Source organism: Gopherus evgoodei, chromosome 9 (genome assembly GCF_007399415.2).
Source record: "Gopherus evgoodei ecotype Sinaloan lineage chromosome 9, rGopEvg1_v1.p, whole genome shotgun sequence".
NCBI classification, from domain to species: Eukaryota; Metazoa; Chordata; order Testudines; family Testudinidae; genus Gopherus; species Gopherus evgoodei.
In genome coordinates this window covers 14,959,081-14,982,813 of record NC_044330.1, presented here as the reverse complement: position 1 = coordinate 14,982,813, position 23,733 = coordinate 14,959,081, and the positions used below count along the sequence as shown (strand labels likewise).

The 23,733-nt window shown below is 37.9% G+C and overlaps 1 protein-coding gene across 7 annotated transcripts in view; it reads left to right on the top strand.

Moving 5' to 3' along the window:
• Positions 1-23,733, top strand: part of NLGN1 (neuroligin 1) — a 601,032-nt gene that overhangs the window by 125,772 nt on the left and 451,527 nt on the right. For 3 of the 7 annotated variants that reach the window (XM_030575893.1, XM_030575892.1, XM_030575894.1), the window contains 2 exons: positions 17,395-18,191; positions 18,624-18,683. In XM_030575893.1, the coding sequence (XP_030431753.1) occupies positions 17,699-18,191; positions 18,624-18,683 (553 nt within the window). In that variant the 5' untranslated portion in view covers positions 17,395-17,698. Of the gene's footprint in view, positions 1-5,828; positions 6,320-17,394; positions 18,192-18,623; positions 18,684-23,733 lie in introns of those variants that run through there. The other 4 variants (XM_030575895.1, XM_030575891.1, XM_030575898.1 and 1 more) reach the window with 2 other exon arrangements.

The window sequence follows — 23,733 nt, the reverse complement described above, 5'->3', positions numbered from 1 at the left end:
AACAATAGGATGCACTTGCTAAAAAAGTTGTGTGTATTAACAGAACCATCATATGTAAGACATGGGAGGTAATAGTCTCATGCTAGTCAGCTTTGGGGATGTCATAAACAGATAGCTAAGGGTTAATGTCTCTTTCACCTGGAAAGGAGTAACCTGAAACACCTGACCAGAGGACCAATCAGGAAACAAGACTTTTTCAAATCTGGGTGGAGGAAAGTTTTGGGTGTGAGTTCTTTGTTCTTTGTCTTGTGTTTGTGCCCTCTCGGCTATGAGAGTGATTTTTCTGTCTCCAGCTTTCTAATCTTCTGTTTCCAAGTTGTAAGTACAAAGATAGGAAGACCATAGGTTTATATTGTTTTCTTTTGTTGGTGGAATGTGTTAAATTGTATTCTTTTTGGATAAGGCTGTTTATTCATTTTTTTCTTTTAAGCAAATGACCCTGTATTTGTCACCTTAATACAGGTTAGACAAACACCCGTCAGAGACAGTCGAGATTTAGTTGTTCCTGCCTCAGTGTCAAAAGCTGGACTCAATGACCGCTTGAGGTTGCTCCTAGCCCAACGGTTTTTTGATTTCTACAATCATGTTTTTCCAGCAGTTTCGTGAAAAACTATGGACTGTATTCATTAGAAGTTGGTTTCACTTACATTAGGGCTAAGTTTGACCCTCTATGTTCAAAAACCCCAAACTGGATAGCAAGACAAATTACCTGCAAGTGGAAAGAGATGCTTTTTCTAAAGAATTTATGTCAATTGTTCTGTTTTTTGTTTTTTATAAATTTCAGAATGAAAAAGAGAGGTTCATAATTTACAGGAGAATTGGCTCAAAAATAGGCAGGCATTCTTTTACCTACCAAATTGGACCTAGGTCATGAGAAGATGTAACAGAGCTAAGTGTAGGGCGTTAGCTCCATGAAATCTGAGAAGGATAACTGAAGAGGACATATTTTATGTCTGCAATGAAAAATTCAAAGAGCACCACTGGATGCAACAAGAGATCAGAAAACTAAAACATCTCATTATTCAAAAATACTTTCAAAACATTAAACACTACTACAGATGGCATAAAAATAATCTTTATATTTTCCCTGCTGTTCCTCTAAGTTGTCCATTGTGCTGCCATCACCTATTATCATTCAGAAGCAATGGAATGTTAGGACATATATAGGAAGCTTAACAGAACAATGTGTGCATTCTACCTGGAAGTCAGTACAAGCCAAGTGCTTAACTGGTCTTTCCTGATTAAGAAGCTTATTGATGTTGCATGGGATGTTTCTCTCCTGTAAAAATAATCTGAGTAATAAACTGCCTTTGAAGCAGCCAGAATCTTTGGATATATGAATGTCTTATTATCGTGGAGTTCCAAGATGCCAAAAAGACCTATAAACCAGTTGCTCTCAGCTTCTATTTTAAACTCCATGCCTTACAGTAGGAATGTAAGAAAGCTGATAACTTGGAATGCCCCTAATCAAGGGAGCTATTTTCTCCTGATTAATACATGAATTTCTATTATAAACATTTGCAGTTGTATCTATTTCCTCAAACACAAGTCAGATTTACCAGATCAGAAATAAGGACAAAATAGTTTAGTGTTTGTCTGCACAGAGATTTTGTTCCAGAATAGCTATGCCTGATTAATTTTTCCTGATTAGCTCCATGTGTGAATGTTCCTATTCTGGAATAAAAGTGCTTCATGGATTAAGCTAATTCAGAACAATACATCCTTATTCCAAAAAAAAAAAAAAAAGCATCCACACATGTTAATCGGGAAGAGTTAATCTGCTTTAAATTTACACCCTACCTTATTCCAGATTAATTTTCATATGTAGATAAGCCCTTAATTTAGTTACTGATGCAAACCCTACTGGAATTAATGGAATCAAACTTCAGATTAGACTGAACATCAATCTGTGAGACTGATCAGTAGACAGAAAAGAAAAGTTTGAGGTGTAAAAGATATTTGAGGTGAAAAAGAAAGCAAAAAAAAAAAGTAATGATACTAAGTATAAACACAAAGCAAGTGAATTAATTACATTATGTCAATGATCCCTTGCTCTTACTAATGTACATGTACTAATATATACAAAGTTCGATAGTCACAAGAATTGATGAGAAAATCTATCATATATATCATTCATATGGATTTTAAAATTGCCCATCAATAATATTTTGGTGTTACATACTACCAATGCAGGCAAAAGTTCTGAAAAATCAATCAAAAAACCTGAATATGAGTTAGAGGGCTAAAGGATAATACCTAAAATAAAAGAGACAAAACAAGATTTGAATGAATAAAAGACTTCCAGTGGTTTCTGCACACACCTAAGGGTAAAGTTAAAAGTAACTGCTATATTGCCACCTTGCCCAGGACTTTGTGCGTGCTGTGAAGTTTTTAATTCCTTAGATTTGCTGCTGTAAAAACATGATCTTGTGTAATCTGCTAGTAATACCATACAGAGAATATAACTCCACAGAAGTACACATTAATTTAGATCATATGCAGCCCATGGAGAGAGAAGGGAAGCAATGGACAGCTTTTGATCTCTGCAGTGGTGAATTGTTAAATATGTGACTTGTAATTCTGCAGGTTTTGAATGGAGATTATTTTTTCTGGACATTTTTGGTCAATAAATGAAGCTAGTTAGTGCCTCATCTTGGGAAGGGTTCAAGTAATTTAGGATTTATAGGCCTCCTTGAAGGAGGAAAGACTTGAAGGAAGAGAGGATGGAGGCATGTCCAAGTGGATCGGAGAGGGAGTTCGAGGTGTATGGGTAGGGTCCTATCAAATTCACGGCCATGAAAAACATGGCAAGGACTCTGAAAGCTGGTCTCTCCCATGAAATCTGGTCTTTTGTCTACTTTTACTCTATACTATACAGATTTCATGGGGGAGACCAGAGTTTCTCAAACTGGGGGGGGGGGCAGACCCCAAAGGGGGTCATGGGAGGAGTCGCAAGGTTATTGTAGAGGGCTGAAGGCAACGCAAAAGTAAGGGTGGCAATACCGCAACCCCCTTACAGTAACCTTGTGGACCCCATCCCCCAACTCCCTTTTTGGTCAGGACCCTTACAGTTACAACACTGACATTTTAAATTTAAATATCTGAAATCATGAAATCGACAATGTTTAAAATCCTATGAGCATGAAATTGACCAAAATGGACTGTAAATTTGGTAGGGCCCTATCAATGGGGTGTCTTGGGAGAAAAGGGTGGTTAATTATATGACTTGGAAGGAATGAAGTAAAGTAGGGAAAGCAGTGGAAAGAGATGAGATCAGAGAAATAGGTAGGAGACAAGTTGGCCAATGTTTTGAAGGCGGGCGAATTTTGTCTAGACTGTGAGGGGAAGCCAAAGGAGTGATCTGAAGAGGAGCTTGGTGTGTCTAGAGCAGCAGACTTGCAGATGGTTTTGGTAGCACCAATTTTGAACAGGCTCAGAGGAGTTGTGAAGGAGGCAGATGGGAGCCTACCAGGTCAGAGATGACTGGTTGCTGTAGGTAAGGTGTAAATAATGAGAGCCTCAACAGGGATTTTGTCACAGAGAATAGAGAACAATGGGCAGATTTTGAGAAATTGTATAAGAAGAAATGCCAGGATTTAGCAACCCTTCTTAGCCTCACATCCACCCATTGCCCAACTTTTTAAAATGACACAATTCTGTGGTGGTTGCTGAGCTGTTAGTGAAACATGGGAGCTCTCCTGCTGTCTGGTTATTCCTTCTGTGAAATGTCCTGGAGGAATATTAACGACACACTATGGGAGACACTGGAGAAGCTACATGCATCCTTAGGCGATCTAGAAAAGGAAAAGTCACATGAATAACTCACAGAATGGGGAGGAGGATGCATTTATTTCATTTTAAGGTTGTTTTCTCAGATTTCTCAGTACGGCAATGCTCCAAAGGACAAACCATTATTGGCTGGCCCTCACCAAGTTCAGAGTGTCAATAAATAGGCTGATTTTGGTAGGTACTTATGGGCACCCAGCTGGGTATCTTCAGTTTTTCCTATATCTTTTTTTAAACAATTTTGTTAAAATCTAGAAATATTAAAAGTAACAATTAGAGACTGTCTCCTTTTTTTTCACCTTCCATAATGATAGTGTTTTGGTTCTTGGTTGTTTGGTGTTTTAGGCCCACAGTTTAAAATTGCAATGCCTAACTGATTTAGGGGCCTAAATTTCATTTTCAAAAGGCCTCAGTCTCATTGAAAGTCACCAAAGTGCCTGGGTCATTTTTGAAAGTGATATTTAGGCTTCTAAATCAGCTGTTGCAGGATTGAACAGAGCAACTCTTAAATGCCTGTAAAAATCTGGGCCTTGGTCAAATTGGTGGCGTGTGATTGGCTGATATTCATAAATTACCGTAACTTTGTTTACACAATCTATTTCTGGGTTTAAACCTTTTTTTCCCAGTGCCTCGTTGAGAAGAATACAACAGAAATCTTGTTTCACAGTCAGGGCAATATGTGATGTGCTTTTCTCCGCCAATTCTGCAACACCTGTGTTTTCAACTGTAGTGAAAGAGTTAAATTACATGGTTTGTGAGTGTTTCTAGGGCCATGGGACGTTGAAACTGAATTCTGTGTTATTGGCACATACTAGGTTAAATGCATACAGTTAAAATGGTTCCAGTGCTGCAGAAATACCACAGAATTCACTGTGCACTGCCACCGGATGCTCTCATCCTTGCCATAGACATATAGATTAGATCCACCACTGAATTCTGGGGGGCCTGTGTGCAGGTAAGGAGAATAAAAGCTTATCAAATTTATGGGCACCTTTAGACCTTGCCTGAAGCTATAGGCACACTGGAATCTTGAACGTGTGGGCTGTGCTTGATTAATGTCAATATTTTAAAATGATACAGATTTGTTAAAAATCTATAATTTTTAGTGTTAGACAGAAGGGAGAGCCCCTGCTAACAGAACGTGATATGTTAATGACTTCTCTTAAACAGGCTTAACTCAGGATGCTTGGGAGCTTCTGAGTATGTGTTTCTGGCTAATGTTTTAATATGTTGGCATTTCAGAATTCGAAGGGTCATTTCCGCCACTGGTCCCACTCATCCATCCTGAATTGTCACCTTTCATTCTCCTGCTGTGGCCTCAGTAGCAAAAATGATATTTCAATAGGAGGGAAGCATATGACTGAATTTAAATATGCAAAGTAGGCAAAAATCAATTTTAAAAAGTAACAAAAAGCCAAAAAAAGGTTTAAAAAACTATGGAATGGAAATAGTCACAAATATATGAAGTCCAGGTAATGATTTTTTCAAGAAAAATGGATATGAATAACTACCTTTTCATACCAATGTATGTTTATATGAAATAATATTATTGTATATACACAATATGTATATTGTGCAGACTTTTTCTTTTAGATGTAACTTATATCTGCATAATTTCGTACATTTGTGTGTGAATGTGTACACACATGAAATTAAGTGATATGCACCTAAATTTGTTTGCATGAAATAATATTCTTATGTATATACAAAAGATATATATTATTACTACCATGTGCAGAATCTTTTTCCTTTTGAATGAACACTATGTAAAAATCCAATACAGCTTTTTAAACTTAAAAAAAGTTTAAAAATCAAGTCATTTATTGTGGAGCCTTTGCACTATTAAAGTTATTCACTGTCCAGAGACATGGTTAATTAAGAAGCCTGAACAGCCTCCTAAAATTGAACTTATGTAAGCAGATGGCTGTCTTTTAGAGTAAGAACTTGTGCCATTCAGCCGGTGACCACTAGGGGTATCTTTGTACTATTTTTCATCAAACAGCAATTTGGAGTTGAAACCTATAATAGGGGAAAACCAAGGTTCTCGGCATTTTTTTTTTAGCGAGCAGTGCATCCAGGATCCAAAAAAGATTTTTTTTTTTAAAAAAAGAAAAGAAAAGAAACACACACACAACCTCCTTCAGTCACCCAACAGTGCTCTGAAATCACGCAACTGGACATCAAGCAAAGGGGATTCATCAGGAGGGCAATTTCAGATCGAGATAAATCTATTGGATTAGTAGGATTATCTGATTGCAGCTGAAAAGAAGTAACGTTTGATCATTTCTATTTCTTGCCTGATGGTCGGATTTAAATGGAGGTGGCTTGCTACACAGGATGATGAATTCCGGATGGGGATTTTTTCGTCCCAGTCTTGGGCGAGGGAAAAAAAAATTATATCAATCGATACAATTTGGAAGTGTCCGGGGATGATTTAAAAACCCGGGGGTTACAGCTGCTTAAAAAAGGGATAACGACTCGAATCCAGTGAATTACAGGTTTAGCTGTGATTGCAAAAAGCCACTGTGAACTGGTAAATACTTTGCTGCTTTTCAACGTTGTGGTGTTTGCAGTGCGGTGTGATAGAAATTGACCCCTTGAATTATTTGGGGGCGGGAGGGGGAATCAATGTGGTGCCCATGTCTGTCTGCGTAAGTGTTTGTTGAGGGGTTAAATCTCTGTTTCTGTTATTGGGGTGGGCGAGGGCGGATCTGTTACTGCTACAATAAGAAGGGGATTCAATCAGGGGCTTCTTTGCTTGGGGGTGCAGGGATAGTGAGTTCATAGGCATTTTGCACAGCTGCCAAACGGTCAGTGTTTGCCTCTCCCCCGACTTACAAAACATCCGTGCGTGTGTGCAAAGAGAATGGCATTTTAGCTTCTGCAACTTCGCCTGCAAGACAGGGCTTGGGGTTGATTCTTATCTGGTAGATTTCTTGCCTGTGTAACTTACAAGAGCCAGCCCCGATGCCTGAAAGGAAGCCGGATGCAGGGATCGCCCCACCGTTTGCCCTTCTGCTGCTTGGGGGAAATCTTTGCAGGGAGATTTGGCCGCGTACAGAGAGAGAAACGCACAGAAGGCAGCGCCGTATCACCTAGAAATAGGGTACTCGTAATGTTTGGATCATCTCCTTTGCAATCGCACGCATTGCTCTCCCTAATGCAGCCAGCCTAACTTTATTCCCCCTTCCCTCTTCAAATAAGTAGATGTTCTAGCTTGATTTTTGCCCAGGCACTGAACTGTTGTGTGCATCGTGCAGCCCCGAGTTGCATTTCTGATGCATCAGGGCAATACAGTGCCTCCTGCTAGGCTGCCGTGCCGGATGGATGATTTTTTTTTTTCCTTCAGACATCTTCTTGCATCTGAATCCTGGGTGTTCAGGACTCGTTCCTCTTTCTCTTCCACTAGAAAATGCACTAGAGCCTCATCTTGATTTGCTGAAGAAAAAATCAATTTTCAGCAGGTTTAATGAAAATTAATCAGTCAGATTACTTAATATTAATTGACTTCTCAAGCTAGAAGTTACCTTGGAATCAGGAGAAAGGGTGTTTATCACAAATCATTTTGAGGGTGCATATGATTCCAAAACAATTAAATTAGAATAATTGTTTTATTTAAACAAAACACAGGTTGAGTAAACTGTGTCATTCTTGCAGCAGGTGACATGATCAGAAGAAACCGTTTCCCCCTTCTCAATCTAGTGACCTTTTTTAGGGGTTATATTTTTAGTTTGATTTTTTTTTTAAATTAGTTTGTTTTTTAGTTTTAAAAACTGTGGTATTAACATGAATTCATATAAAATGGACACACTTTGTGCCTGCAATAAATATCAAATACCATGTTTTTAGCACACTTAAGTGTCTCATGAATTTGAAATGAAACTGCTCCTTGTAGCAAGAACTCAAGCAAGTTATTTCGGCAAACATTTTTCAGGCAGTGCCTTCCACTGAAGATATTTGCATTTATACAAATACATGTGAGGTACCTGCCTGTACCAGTAAGTATGGACAGGTGATTCACACTAGACATTTACTTGTGAACATACTGAAAACAAATTTTCAAGGACCTCTAAACTCCTGGTTGGTTGCTATTTTTTTTGTTTTTGTTTTACAGTAGGAGTATTTCAGTGTATTTAGACCTTGATTATAGGTGAACAAGGAACACTGAGCTCTTCAGACTTTCTTTTCCTCTCTTTTCTTGGTGCTTAATTCAAATAAAGGATACTCACGAAATAGCTCAAGCCTTATAAATGGTGCAAGATGGCCTTTCACCGTATCCACATGTATACCTAAAAACATGGGCCGTAATATTAACATCTGGGTAGCTAAAGCTGAGCTCCTAAATTCATGGTTAAAGTGGCCTGCTTTTTGAAATGTGTGTGGGCTAAGCACCTCTGAAAAATCAATCCATTTCTTTTAATTTTTATATGTGGATTTAGGTAACTAACTCTAGGCTCCTTTGAAAATTTTCGCCTTCTAACTTTTTGTTTCCAGAGTATTGCCCTGATATAAATTTACTCTTTTTTCACCTTAGCTACCTTTTGATGAATGTCACCAGCTTTCTTACAGGAAAGCCACAGACTGAAGTAATGTTCTAAATTAATGGCTTTTTTGCGGTAAAGGATGAGGGAAATGTAGATCCATACGAAGGAAAAAGGCATTCTCTTATTCTATGATATGTCATGCAGAATGTGACTGGAAGGAAGGATGATCCTGAACATAATCATGCTAAGTGTGCTGAGAAGCAGCATTTGGTGGAACACCTCCCTTTTGGATGACATATGGAAACAGCAAAGGAAGCTAGTGAAGGCAATACAGACTGCTTATGACAATACTCTTATGTGGAAATGAACAAGGAGGTTGGGCTGAAACTGATTTGGGATATTTTTACCCATCCTAGCAAAAAAAAAAGATAATATCCTGGCTGTTAAGACTCTTAACAAAGTGGGCATGCTCAGGATTATATGGCTGGAGGTGGAGCAGTCTGTTGAGGAGGGCGATTCAAAGATCAGGATAGAGTAGGAACTTGATATTTTCATTTGAAAGTGGATAGAAGATTTGGGGATAGTGTTAACTTTATTTTTATCAATTTGCATATTTCATAACCACTGACTCATACATAAGCACACACTACACTATTGTTAGAATAGAGTAGGGGGAAGAGAGAAGCAGCAGCAGCTGAGAGATGAATTTAGTTTCTAGACTAATAGAGAGATTCTCTACTAATATATATGTAGATCTGTATTGTAGATCTCCGGCCTGCTTTGAATCACTTGTTTGTTGCTGTATTTTTGGGTTTTTTTCAATCACACGGAAGGAAACTATTTAAAAATTAAATAATGAAAAAGGATGATGAGCATAATACAGTCATTCTCTGAAAGTGGATAATGAAAAGGCCACACATTGCCAGATGCTCATTAGAAAGTGTTGCAGAAGATATTTTTAAAATGTACTGCAGGAATAATTGCAATACAATCTGTTCTGGTAGGATAGTACTATGTCCATTACTTATCAGTATCCTAAAAATCCCTATAATTGCAGGGGTAGCAGATAGTCAAAAGACAAAAATGTTGATTGAAGATTAAATGTTTTTGTATTTTTATATCAATATATTACATTTACGTATATTGTGAAGAAATGCATTTGAACACATAAGGGAATGTGCATTTTAACTGTAACACATTGGTATTTGTTGCAGAAGAGCTTGTATCAAAGAGAGGGAGAAAGTTAGTGGATGGTGAAAGAGGGAGCTAGTTGGGAAAACTTCAGGAAGCATTGCACGTTGAAAGCACATCCTGTAATTTTAGTGACAAGTGATGGCATTAAATTCCCCACAATCACTATTGGTATTACAGGTGAGAATCCTGCTGACTTCTTAGTGACTCAGCTTTGTATTTGCACCTGCTTCTGAAAACCCACGTTTTCCATGTTTTCATAATTATCGGTTGATAAATGGCTAAGCTGTGTGTCACGCTTCATGCAGACATGTAATGGGTGTATTTGCTTAGGTTTGCTTTGTTTTTCTGTGCACCCTCTATAATCAGTTTTTACATAAAGAATGTTAAAGGGACACTGACCACGTAAAAATCATGGAGTGGATTATTGGTGAAAATGGACCCACAACAATTCCCACTGTTTGGGGATCTGGCCAAATACTTATGTCTAAACATTTTTGTCACTGTTGTTACAAGTAAAAGGTTAGGTTACTATGAATGAAAGTGTTTAGAGAATTACCCTACCCACTTTTAAAGTTTCTTTTCTTTGTGTGCATGTAACGCTTTTTGTATAGTCAGTTTCACTGTAGCCGCTGAATCTGTTAGTCAGTTTCTATTAGTGTTTGCTTGGGTGTTTCTCACAGAAAGAGGGAAGAAAAGCCATCTTTAAAATTGTTAACGTGTGATTTAAAACCACAGAAGTGGTGCAGGGGGACAGAGTTTGTGGGCGGGGGCAAGCCAACTCTATTTCAAGTTAATTTTTTTTAATTGAACAATCAATGTAAAGTGCAAAAAGTTGTGGTTTTGGTTTTTTTGTTTGTGTGGTTTTTTTTTTAGTATTTCCTAAAAATATTCCAAAATGGACCTTCGTAAAGATGACCTTAGCATACTTGTTGAACTGGTTGTAATGAGTTAATGAGGGAAACAGGTTGATGTTGCACTTTATAATTGAATTGTCCATTTAAGTGATTTAGAAAAGAACTGCTCAATATTTACATGCCTGGTTATATGGAAAGCTGCAGGAGTTGAATTCTAGTAATTTTTTAATGAGTTTTTTAAAAAAACTAATTTGTTTAATTGAAAGTGGAAAATGCCACTTATTAGTAATAGTGTGTAACTCCATAACAATCACATTTAAGAGGAATAGTGCAATATAAAACAAAAAATTTTTAGTTCTTGATCTCACCACTGTAACTTCGTTGAAGTGAGTGAAGTTACTCCTGTTTTACGCCTTCTGTGAGAGGAGAATAAGGTCCTGAAATTGTTGTATCAAGAGAACTGATGCATCCTGGTTTCAAAGTATTTCTTATTGCAGGAATCATGGCCAACATGATCACAAGGAGACCTGAGACTAGGTTTCTGTAACCTAATTAGGTATCTATCTTCTTCCAGGTAGCAAAGGACAAGGAAAGCAGAACAGCCAGCTAAGTAACAGGAGCTAAACATGAAGTCAGATCGAAAGAGTAAATCACTGCAGACATTTAACATTATTATACACTAAGCTTTTGAGAAAATTTATTTTAATTTTTTACAACAGTAAAGATAGTCTCTGCTATGTCTATTTCATGTGGGGGAAAAATCTGCAGTCTGTGGCACAACACTTTAGTGCTGCCATTACTGCAGACTTTATAGATCAGAGATGTGTCAGCGAGTTAGCTTTAGCTGTAATGTTTTTTTTGTGTGAAACCTTATGGGCCTTGCAGCCACTTTCTCATACTGACATTCATAAAACATTCAAGTTCTCATATTTACTATTTAGTTTTCTTCCTTTTATAAAGCAATGGAGCACTTCAGTATATGAACGTGAAGTCAAAAGTGACAGGCAAGCATGAATAGGACTTAATGAGTTTTAATAATATACATATTAGAGACTGCTAAAGAAAGTTTAATTAAGAAAAACAAGCATGAAATTCATTTTAGAGCAAATACAAGTGAAGTTACAGCTACAGATGTAGAATCAAAAACCTAAATGATACATCACAGTAAATGGAATCCTAAACTAGATGATAGGTCCATTTAATACTAATACTAAATGTTGTGTGTATTCTACAGTGCTGTAAGTGTTACAATAACACACAAAAACCCCTTGCTCTAGATTCTGAACTATAGTTAGAGGTGACAGCTTTGTGCTCAGCAAAGTTGTATTTATGTTTATCTTAAGAAGAAAGACAGAATCAAAATCCACTTGATTCTGATCTCAATTACATTGATGGAACTGAGATCTGATTCTGGGCTAATTATATCAATATTTTCTGTTTTGGCGTAGCACAGATATACACACTGTATTTATTTGTGCACTGAATTGAAACAGCTATTGATCTAGCTCCACAGACATGGATTTGGAATGCTTGGGTAGTGATACCGTGTGGTGCTGTGATGGAAGAACAATCCATATAGTCTCTGCATAGACCAGCCTTTTTGCCTTCAGAGTTCTCCAGCAAGCTACAGGATATGGCAGACAATTGTATTTGACTCTGTGTATCTCAAATGCTTAATGCTGAAAGATAAGAAACATGCAGAAATTGGCATGTTTCCTACATGTTTGATGTGCAAGCATGAGTTATTTGATGAATGTATATTAAAGGGCAATGATAAAGGGTCAGATTCTGCTCATCTACTCAGGATTAGTCCTGTTGAATCAAGTTTTGGCCATAAAGTATATATTATTCATTTAAGTTTTTAGTACGAATTTTAGTGCTTAATCTTTTACCCATTGAAGTCAATGACAGAACTTTGGGTCATTTCAGTGGGAGCAGGTTTGGGGCTCTCTAGTTGTGAATTCTACAATGAAATGTAAAACTGATCAGATTTGATTTAAGATAGTGGAGCATGTGAATGTTTCATAAAATGCTCATCAGCAGAGTATTACATAAATTGTAATCTTCAATATACAGGAAGTCTTCTGTATCAAAGAACTCACATGAGAAATATCTGGGGCATTTTCCCACCCACATGATCTATCATTAAAACAAGATCATTTGAATTTCTAGACCAAGCCAAAAAATTCTCGAGTCCAGAAGCACACTGTTGGTATGAACATGGTAACCAACTGTACATTGTATTTTGCAGAATAGTTGTAGAATTCAAATTGAGTATAATACTTGGTCCATTTAAGAGTTAACCATAAGCTGCTAAAAGGAAAAAGGTTCACTTCACTACCCATTATATTCCAAGCCAGTGCATCTGTCATTTTTAATTTAAATCTGTATTACTTATCTGTCTAAACTTTAGACACAAGTGACAGAGTTATCTGTTCTTTCTGTTCTGAGTAAAATCACCATTTTCATTGCCTACGTACTGTGCAAAATGTCAGACAGTTCTAGTCTACATGTTAAACATAACAGCCAACTTATAGTAATATAAACAATTACTTTAGCTAAGGAGTAGGAATATTTTAAAAAATAGTTATTGATATCAGAAAATGGAAGATAAGAAGTAAATGACACTATGCCCTGAGACTTAAGCATGTCTCATTCAGTAGCAAGACTTCTGATCATAATTTCCTATCTTGGTAAATCTAAGTTGCCGAAAACTATTTAAAGAGACCACTTGATATTATAACTAGCAAATGTTCCCACTAATAGGAAGAACAAATGTATAATGGGGCTGAAAAATGTGAGACAAGTTTAATATCTGTGCCCCTTTTTTAGTCTTATCCATTTGTTTTAACGGTAGCTATTTATTAACACTAAACTTCTAAAAGATATATGTATATAGACTGTATATTACATATATAAATGTGTTTATGTATATTACATATAAAATTGTATATTAATAATTTGTTATGCATCTAAAATAAAATATATGGCATTGTTTATTTATATAGAACTAATGTTAAATAAAAGGGAGTGGATGGCTCAGGGAATGGGCATATAGGAGATGGAGCCAATCACCTCTAAATAGTGAGTTCTATCTGATCACAGCTAGTCCTGTCTGAAAATTCTTGCCATCAGATAGTTATGGGATGACTTGTGTGGAATAACCTTTGTGGTCTCAGATCAGTTCCTGGTGGGCAGCTGACCACATCAAAATAGCTAACATAACATTTGGCACCATTGTTGGCTGTTTCAGCAGAGATCAAAGATTTGAATGGGTTTGGATACTGAATTTCTTTCTAAAGCAAGTGTACTCTAAGGGTGAGATATATTGGCAAGACAGTGTGGGGAAGCATGCATTGTTGTAGCCTGTGTTGTACATCTCTTGGGTGTGTATATATACAGGACTTCAGTCTCTAGTGCTGTCAGTTTGACAGACTTCAGTGCATTAAATTAATGTAGATAGAAGGAAAATAATTTTCTTTCAAAAGATATAGGAACCATTCCTTTTCTGGGTTAAATCCATACAAACCCACTGACTACAGTTGTGTACACAAGAGCAGAATTTTGTCTCGGTCTCTAATATCAGATAGAAGGAAAATGTGAAGCGTTTCTTACCAAACTTCTCTTCAAGCAATGAAAAACGCCCACCATCCTGCCCATTCCCATGCTTGCTCATTGCTGCTTCTGATAGTAGTGCACCCACACAAGACTAATTTTCTCCCTGCTGGTTCCTGTCCAGTCAGCTCCAATACAGGTACCAGGGGAAAGCTAAACAGGGAACACATGCTGAGGTCTAAAAAATGTTTCTGGCAACAACTAAGTAGAACAGGTAGATGTGCTCCAGGCAAGAGTCCCAGCCTGTCCTGAGGTCACCTCACTGCTAACAAGTAGATCTTTGTGTTAGAGTTCTACAAGAACTTGAATAAACTAAACTATCTCTCTATTTGCCTGACTTCATGTTTTTAGTCTTTTTGCCTCAGGGTAACTCTCATAGGGACAGGCCCGGCACCAGCGCAGCAAGCAGGTGCTTGGGGCGGCCCAATGGAAAGAGGTGGCAAATCTAGCTCTTTGGGGGCAATTCAGCTGCAGGTCCCTCAGTCCCGGCCCCCGAATTGCCGCCGAAGAATGAAGCGACATGGTGGAGTTGCCACCGAAGTGCCGCGGCAACTGCGGCATTTTTTTTCCTGTGGCTTGGAATGGCCAAAACCCTGGAGGCAGCCCTGCATAGGGCTGAAATAATGCACTATTTCTGCCTTTCCAGAGGAGATCAGATCTCTTATTACCTCTCCCTAAATAATTCCCTTAACTGTTGGGGTTGGAGGGGAACCCTACTGAAAAAGAAACATAAATGCAGATACTAGAATGTGTGGACATTGCTGCTGGAAGCCCTTTCCCACCTACTGGATTATATACTCTTTGACTCTGCTGGCTTCTGCTGACCAGCAAGGGCTAATTAATGAAAATAGCCAAACATATTATTGATTTATGTTCTTATCACTGCAGCCTCTTTATGATCTCATAGAACAAAACTTTATCCATGCTGGGCATGACATCCAATGGAAGGTTTTAAAACCACAGCTCTACACTTTTGGAAATAGTTTAATAACTAGGAGGAAAACCTCTGACATCTGAACTATTAAAGGGACTACTGCTGACTATTTAATTTTATGTTATTTTTAACACTACTGCTTTTGGTTCCTAGATTTCTTTTTTGATACTGGAGTATACCAAAAAAGTGCTTGTCTTAATAACCGAAAAATAGCATTGACACTTGAAGAGAAGGGAGTCCGCTAAATGAACTGTTATTCAAAGCGTATCTTGGTAATTTTCCACATTGAACTGACTCAGCAGTGAAAAAGAAAGGAAGGAATTATTTGGTGCTGCTTTGTTAAATTTGATTTCTCCTTAGACATCCCTCAAGCCATCTATTCAGTGGAACAGCTACTTCAATGAAGTACTTATTATTAAATAGAGAACATCAGAATTTTGGGGGGAGAGGGGCAGAGCACATTCCTTTACCACTGAAAAAACCCAAGATTTTGAGACTTAAGTGCTTGTGTTAAATCCGTCTAGTTTGGCATATTTTACTGATCTATCACTGTCCACCAAAATTAGGCCAGTAAGTAACTTTCTCCTCATTTAGACTTTGAAGGTTGTACTGACCACTGCTCTTCAGTCTCTGAAATGCCATGTTCTTACTCATGGTCAAGAAAGTTCTTGCTGTCTCCAAAATCTGAAAGGTGACAAAACAAAAATCTCCCAAGATGCAATTGTCCATGTGCCATTCTGCACATTTATTAAGCTAAATAGAAGTGCATACATTAATCTTCAGAAATGGTTTGTGCAAGTAAATCTGTGTGTTTCCAACAAATACTGAAAATTTGAAACAGAAGAAAGATGGGCATAAGCCTGTCTTCTGTATGTTAATATAGTTTCACAGCAAAAGCTATTGGAATTAGCAGAGAGTGATGAAATTGTCAAAAAATTACATCTATCTCCTTATTGCCTTCTGAGATAGATTTTTCAGAGCTAAGGGAATATTAGACATGAACCAAATCTCCTGCTGTCCTATATAGCTTTTACAATCTCCTTTTTAATAAGCCAAACTGCAGGGCAGTCTGTTAGACAAGCTCTTCTTTAGAATTCCCTCTTCCATGTGTATAGACATGATAAAAACAATTTTCATTAAAGCTGCCAATGCTGTCTCAAAGTGTTTCAAAATATGGCATATACTAAGTAAAACTAATTTCCTGTACATTACACACTGTTTTACAATGAGTATAAGATTACCCTGTTACTTTGTACATTATACTGCATTTAAAATTAAAGTATATTGTAAATTGTGTTGGCAATGTGATTAACATGAAAAGGAAAGATGTTATGGTATGCTCTAAACAATCTTCAAAACTACTGCATTACAGTCTCTGTATCGCAACCTTTGTGATAAAATAGAGTTGAAAATAGAATCAGGGATTCCAGATTATATAGTCTCTGATCCTAACAGATTATTTTTCTAGGATATTGTGCAACAGACATATTGGTGTTTTAAAAAATCAGGATCTGTGAGAGCATTTAAATGGTTGTATGGAAAGTTAAGAGTAGAGGGAACTGATTCTGCATTCCTTGCGCGCGCACACATCTTTCACTGCATTCAATAGCGTGTAAGGAATCGGGTCGTAAAAGAGAATTGTGATACACAGACAACTCGATTTGATTTGTGCGTTCATTCCCCTCTTCAAATAATTTCCAAAAGAAGCCGCCTTTGAGGTCCAGTCCTGCTTCTTGGAAGTCAGTAGGAGTTTTGCTTTCACTTCAGAAGGACCAGAATATTGTGAATATTTGGAAATCAAGTGAATTATTGTAAAGATTGTTTCTCTTTCAGGAATGAGTGCCAAAATCCTCACATCCTGATTTTCCGTTAGCTATCAGAGATAGATACATGGTTAAGAGGTCATCATATAAAGTGTTTTATGTTGTACCCTATAAAATATTCCACAAGATTGGCTTTTTCCCCTTCAATTGATTCAGTGTTCGAATTGTAAATTACATTTTAAAATGGGAAAATCAGTGTTTCTTGTATGTATACATGTAATCTATTTTTAATAAGTTACTTTGTTTTAGCATTCAGCATTACGAGATGACTTGCTTTAACTGAGTTTTGAGATTTAATAAAATAATTGATCTATGGTTTCTATTGTCTTGATAAACCAATCTCTGCTAACAAGTTTAAAATGGAATTTGGGACAGTTAAGTCATATAAAAATGTAATGGTAAAACATATTTAATCTGAGCTGGCAGCAATTTTGTTTATTTTTAGGAATGTGCATTTTAAAACTATTTTTGAGAGGTCTGTTTCTTCTGAAAAGCTCTATAAACTAAGGAGGTCACGCTGCAAATAATCCAATAATCAGTAGTTCACCCGTCATTTCATGGAACCCATAAACTACCTACTGTAGAAATTTACTTACATGACACTAGCAAATATTAATATATATGCAATAACTTGTAAAACAACTAGTTATTACTCTGCCCATATTAGCTCTTTCATACTAATGATTTATTTTCATTTTCTCCAGGATATAGACCTGCAGCTAATTGGATTTGATTTATAAGAGGGGAATCTGCAGTAGATGGCCGCTCTCTGCATATTGCCACTATGGAAAACAGAATTGTCAGTAGGATGTAGGCTGCTAAATAGTGCTGTGTGAAGATGCTGCTGTGAAATCAATGGAAGATACTTGTCGTGTGAAAAGCCTTTTGAGATTTTTCTGACAGGCTCATATTTAGGAAACTTGATCCATTTCCTGCGGTTGCCCTGTTTTTACACAAGTGGATACAAATAAGATTGCTTCATTGTAGCGATACAACTAATGTGGGACCATGGCCCTTCCAAGATCCCTGTGGCTGAACTGTGTATGGAGAGCGATCATGGTCCGTTTATTACACATGGGATTGGATGCCACTTTTGTTCTTTGTATACTTGGATTTTTGCTTCATGCTGCAGCTGTGTCCTCACAAAAATTGGATGATATTGACCCACTCGTGACCACCAACTTTGGCAAGATAAGAGGGATTAAGAAGGAACTTAATAATGAAATTTTGGGGCCTGTTATTCAGTTTCTTGGGGTTCCGTATGCTGCCCCACCAGTAGGAGAGCATCGCTTTCAACCTCCTGAACCTCCATCTCCCTGGTCAGATATCAAAAATGCTACTCAGTTTGCTCCAGTGTGTCCGCAGAACATTATAGAAGGCAGATTGCCTGAAGTCATGCTTCCTGTGTGGTTTACTAATAACTTGGATGTAGTTTCTACCTATGTACAAGATCAGAATGAAGACTGCCTCTATTTAAATATATATGTCCCAACTGAGGATGGTGAGTTAATAGCAGACAAAACAAGGAGACCTTTTTATTTTCCTGTTCTAAGGTTTAACAATATTAATTCATGTGTACTGGTAGCATGCATGGCTTTCCTTGTTTGCATGCTAGCATTTTACATGTATGCATGCTGCTTTTTCTGTGTATGCATCTGTTCCGATATAAATATTTTTCCTGTCTACGCTCATTTTCTTTCTCCCACAGCACGTGTACTTTTAGGTTGAAGTTGGTACCTAATTCTCATTCCCACCCACTGACTTCTGGGAAGATGCATCAACATTTATCCATTGCATGTGCAGGCACAACAAATTGGGAATCCTCCGCACCTAATAAAAGCAGGCCATATCTAAGTTAGATAGTGGTGTTGCATGCTCCTACTGTCTGTGATGGAGCTCCATTTTATTTTCTAGTCTTCTATTCATTTTTCAGTCAAAAGAATATCCAAGGAATGTGCCAGAAAACCCGGCAAGAAAATTTGTAGAAAAGGAGGTATGTATAAAAGTGGACTAAAAAAAAAAATGGGGGAAAGCCAAAACTTTGCAGAGGAAGAACAAGTAACAAATTTTAAAAAGGCTAATTGCTGATACTGTGAAGTGAAAGGTTAGGGGATACCTTGTATTTAATGACTGCAGAAAGATAATTAAATGGAGACCTAGTTAATAGAGGCCTAGATGAGAAGATAAGGTTTGTAAAGCCTGAACTCAGTTACACCTGATTATATCTCTTGTGCTGACTGTATTGACAAGTTCCATCTGTACTTGGACCTTTTAGTCTAGAGAAGTGTCATTCAAGTATAACTACGGTATACGCATCCATAGTGAGAGGTGCATATGCATTAGGGATTGCCCTCCTGCCACTGATATCAACGGCAAAAAACCCACATCCACTGCTTTCAGTGTTGTTGTGATTAAGCCCTAGCAGCAGTTGTAAAGCTCCCCACAGCAGAACTCGTTTAGTAAACTTATACCTTTTTTAAGAACTTAGGGTGGGTTTGCCTTTGCTGCATCTGTAAGGCCAGAAATCTCTTAATAGGGGTGTAGTGAAATGTGAAAATATTTTGACGCCATAACTTGGAACTAGAACTCCTGGCTGATTGTCTTCCAGTGTTAGTCTTTGTCCCTTAGTAAGGGACAGCTTGCAAATTTCTTTTGTGAACATTTGCAGATTCACAAAGCTATTGAGGTACAGTATAAAACTTGTACATCTCTGCTAATGAACACAATTTAAAACATGTGAAACAATGTATTATTTAGAAGCTGCTTTTACTCTTAAATCCACAGTAGAAACATCATATTAACATTATAGTCAGATCAGCATATACATTGAGAAATGCAGTTGTTCTGACATAAATATTTTTAATATAATTTGCCCAGAACCACATGTCAATCTCCTGCATAATTAAGCATAAAGGGCCATGTCAAGAAATAATTTTAAATACTTAGGCCAAAATGTTTAGGCTCCTAACTTCATATTTATGCATCAGAATAAACGTGGTCTAGTTTTCAAAAGTTCTGGGCAACTACAACTCCTGTTGGCTTTCAACAGTAGTGTCGGGTGCTCAGCACCTCTGAAAAATCATCTGCTGTTCCTTAAGGCCTGTCTTCCCTGGCAAGGTTAAAGTGCTGCTGCGGCAACGCTTTAACATGGCTTGTGTAGTTGCGGCATAGTGCTGGGAGAGAGCTCTCCCAGCGGTCTGAAAAACCACCTCCATGAGGGGTGTGGCTCCCAGCGCTGTCTACACTGCTACTTTACAGCGCTGACACTTGCAGCGCTCGGGGCGGGGATGTTTTTTCACACACCTGAGAGAGAAAGATGCAGTGCTGTAAAGTGCCAGTGTAGACAAGCCCTTAGATACCTAGATGTAGAGCAGCAGCCTAAGCATCTGGTCCTGAAAATATTGGCTTTTATCAATGGTTTAGGCCTATTTCTGTGTGCAATTTTCTGGACTTTACGCAGAAGACAATGTTTTGTGTATATTTCCACGTCAGTTTTATTTTGGGGAAATCCTTATACTTTTCTTACTGCTTTAAAGATGCTCTGACTGTCTGCTAGGGGTGCAGTACACCGAACAAAGGTGGAAAGTGAGAGAATAGGGGTGTTCTGGGGAACATTACCCCTTATTCCCATCTCCAAATTCTCATAACTGCAGTAATTTGCAGGCCTTCAACTAACGTGCAATGCTGCAGTGGTGGTTGTTATGCAGATCACCAAGCATGTGTAATTAATTGAGCAACTTTTGCCTGCTATCACTCAGACATTGATTCACACAGTCATAGATAAAGATGCAGAGCCCCCTCATTTTCTGAAGATTACACACATTTCTATTAGAGAATATTTAAAAAAAAATCAAATGGGGGGGGGGAAGGGAGAGTCTTGTAGGTGAGAAGGTCATATTTATTTGCAGATAAACTCAAAAGAACAAAGAAATAATTATTTGAAATGTTGTAGCTACTCTTCCAACTGAATCCATAATCTACGGTATGGTGCGGGGAAGAACAGCAGATGCTTACCTCTTTTGCTTTGACACACTCAGATCCATGTCTCTGGGTTATGACGATAGTACTTACTTTCAGTACTCAGGGTACAGGGTATATATACCCTGTGGGACATACCTAGAGTAAATCTAGCTGCTACTCATGCACATTTTTAGGTTCTAGGTACAAGCACTGAAAGGAATCACCCTAACTCAGTTTCTTGGAACGGTGGATGACAGTTACTGGATTAATTGATCACTAACTATATAAAGTTGCCGGTTAATTAGTAAGAAAATTCAACATTTTGAATGAGATAGAAAGAAGCCCCAGGTAGGTGGGCATGGTAATGAAAGGCAACTGAATCTAAAAGTTATGTTATACATTATAATGGGCATTATAGATTGAAACATTGTGATCATGTTATCTGACCTCCTGTGTAACATAGGCCACAGGATGTCCCTGAAGTAATTACTGTTTGAACTAGAACAGATCTTTTGGAAAAACATCCAATCTCGATTTTAAAACTTTTTTTAATTATGGAAAATCCATCACAAACAGTTGCCTTTCATGAATGGTATCAATAATTTTACAACACTGTGCCATTAGCAATATAAGACATTTTAGGGATTTGAGAAGGAATGAAGGAAGCCTATCTTAACTTGCTCTGTCTTGTTTTTTGTTAACCTGTAGTGTCTTCTGTGTTTCTGTCAGAATTTTGCATATTTCAGTGATACTCACTTTTGGTCATGTGGGACCAGGTCTTGCGAAATGGTGACCACCTCCTGCAAGAACCCTCTTGTTTTTTAATTTCAGTGGGAGTTGAGGACATACCATGCCGCCTTTTGTAAGAAATACAAATCTACTTCAGCTAGTATTTCCCAGGAACTAAGGATCAGATTGTGGCTTTCCCTGGGCAGGGAGAGCACAAGGAAACTCTTGCTTTTATACCTCACTTACGGGCTGGCTTTAGGCACCTAATACCTTTGAAAGTCTGTCCGTAAGCTCTTGCTGGGAGGATTTACTTCTGATGCCTCCTAACTGAAAGGCAATCAGTCTGACTCTGGACTCATGAGGCCAGACTCATCCTTGCAGTACCAGCAGGCATTAATTTAGCACCATGGTCCCCAGCACTAGTGCACTACGTTAAACAAGAATGTTCCATTTTTTTTATTTTTATTTTTTGTTGGTGTTTGAAGTATTGTTTGTTCCTGTTTTTCATTCTTTAGCCACCACACGGGCAGTTCCTGTTGCATCCCTCTACTAGTAATACATGGAGGAAGATAATGAACCAAACACTGCCTTGTACAGACCCTTTCATCCCTTCACAATCTAAAGCTGTTAAGGTTGGGTGGCAGCAGTTTTCAAAGACGTGAGGTAGTTTAATGACACATTTGAAATAACGTAAAATGCTTGAATTCTAGCACACTTTCTACAGTCGTTTTTCTGAGAGAGGTAATGCTCAGGGTAGAAGTTTTTTCAGACTCTGAATTTTAATACACCAACCACCTCTAATGCCATCTGTACTGATGGAAGCCATATTTAAATGTACAGCTATTTAGGCAACCTGTGAGCTCCTGCAGTGCAGCCAACACACTGTCATTACTTTGTAAAGAACCTTGAGGGATATACCTTGACTGTAGATGTAACTTTTTTTTATCAGACTGAAATCCTATTCTAATTGTGTTCACTGTAAAACTTGTTTCATTCCAGCGTCCCCAATTTTACCGCTTACCTTTCAGTTTCTGCTTCCTCCCACAGATATGCAGGGTTCTGAAATATCATTATCCTGATAAAACTGTTCTAAATAGCATACAGCTGTCTTGAGGCTCTCCCCTCCCCCTTTCTTGTTTTTGAACTAGTTGAATGCAATAAGCCAATAAGCTAATGTTTTAACTGTTCTTTCTGAATTTTGTACTTAAAGCTATGCTGGACTAAGCTGTAGAAAATAGCTGGTAGGGTGCATTCCTGTATTGGCAAGGGAAGGGATTGGATGATTTCACTTTTCAATAGCTCTGATTCTTGTGCTTTCCTTTTGTCAAATCTTATTGTATTATTATTCCTCTGAGTTCATTCTCTTCATTGCTCTATTCTTTGTAATATACATGGATACAAGTACCATTCTTAGCAATTCTTTAAATATGTTTTGAAGCTGCAAGTATGCCTGCATGTTCTGTCAAGCCAGTCTTAAAGGTTGCCTCAGTTATAATATTAATAATCCGCTTATAACTTGATTATTACGACAAATATCTTTTTTTGTTTTTTTTTTCAGATTCTTTACACTTATAATTCTTTTGCCTTTTTAATTTTCACTTACTTTATTTTGTCAGATTTTCCATGCCTTATCCTTCCTTTCACTGATTTATTGTTTTCTCCTTTGATATCTGTAGTATTGTTAATTATACTCTGCATTCAGAACCTCACCGCTCTAATGAGCTTAACATCAATGAGATTTGTTTGGGGGATATCAAGTATTTTCCTTCCACTTATTAATATTATTTTTTTTATTTTGCTCATTATTTCTGCATGGTCACAATACTAAACTCTTGGGGCCAGATTCCCTGCTGCATCTCCTGAGACTGGCAGCACCAAATGCACAACACGAGGGAAAGTGGGGCAAAGCTGCCTTTAGGCCATCTTTACACTACCTGGCTTCTGGGCTGCTGCGGGGGCCCCAGACATAAATTAGAGCAGCTTCCAGGGTTTGTCCAACTTATGACAGCCTTTGCTAGGTTGCTTATTCACTGTAGCACAGTCCAGAATCTCCATAGAGCCAACTGCTATGGCTATTCTCCTGTCCCCCTCTCCCCGTGCTATGTCTGTACTGGCAGTGTGTGGGGGGGGAAGGAGTAGGGTGACCCTTTTCCTATGCTGTGAGAATTTTGCAATGGTTCCGTGTTCCACCGAAGCAGCAGCCAAAATCTGCCCCCGGCTATAGCTCATTATTTCTATTCAGAAATACAGATATATGAAATTAAGGGCTGATCTTGTTTCCCCCCTTACACTATGGAGTAATTCCTTACTCTGCTGGGTAGACTGCTCACTTGAGCAAAGAGTACTTATGTGTA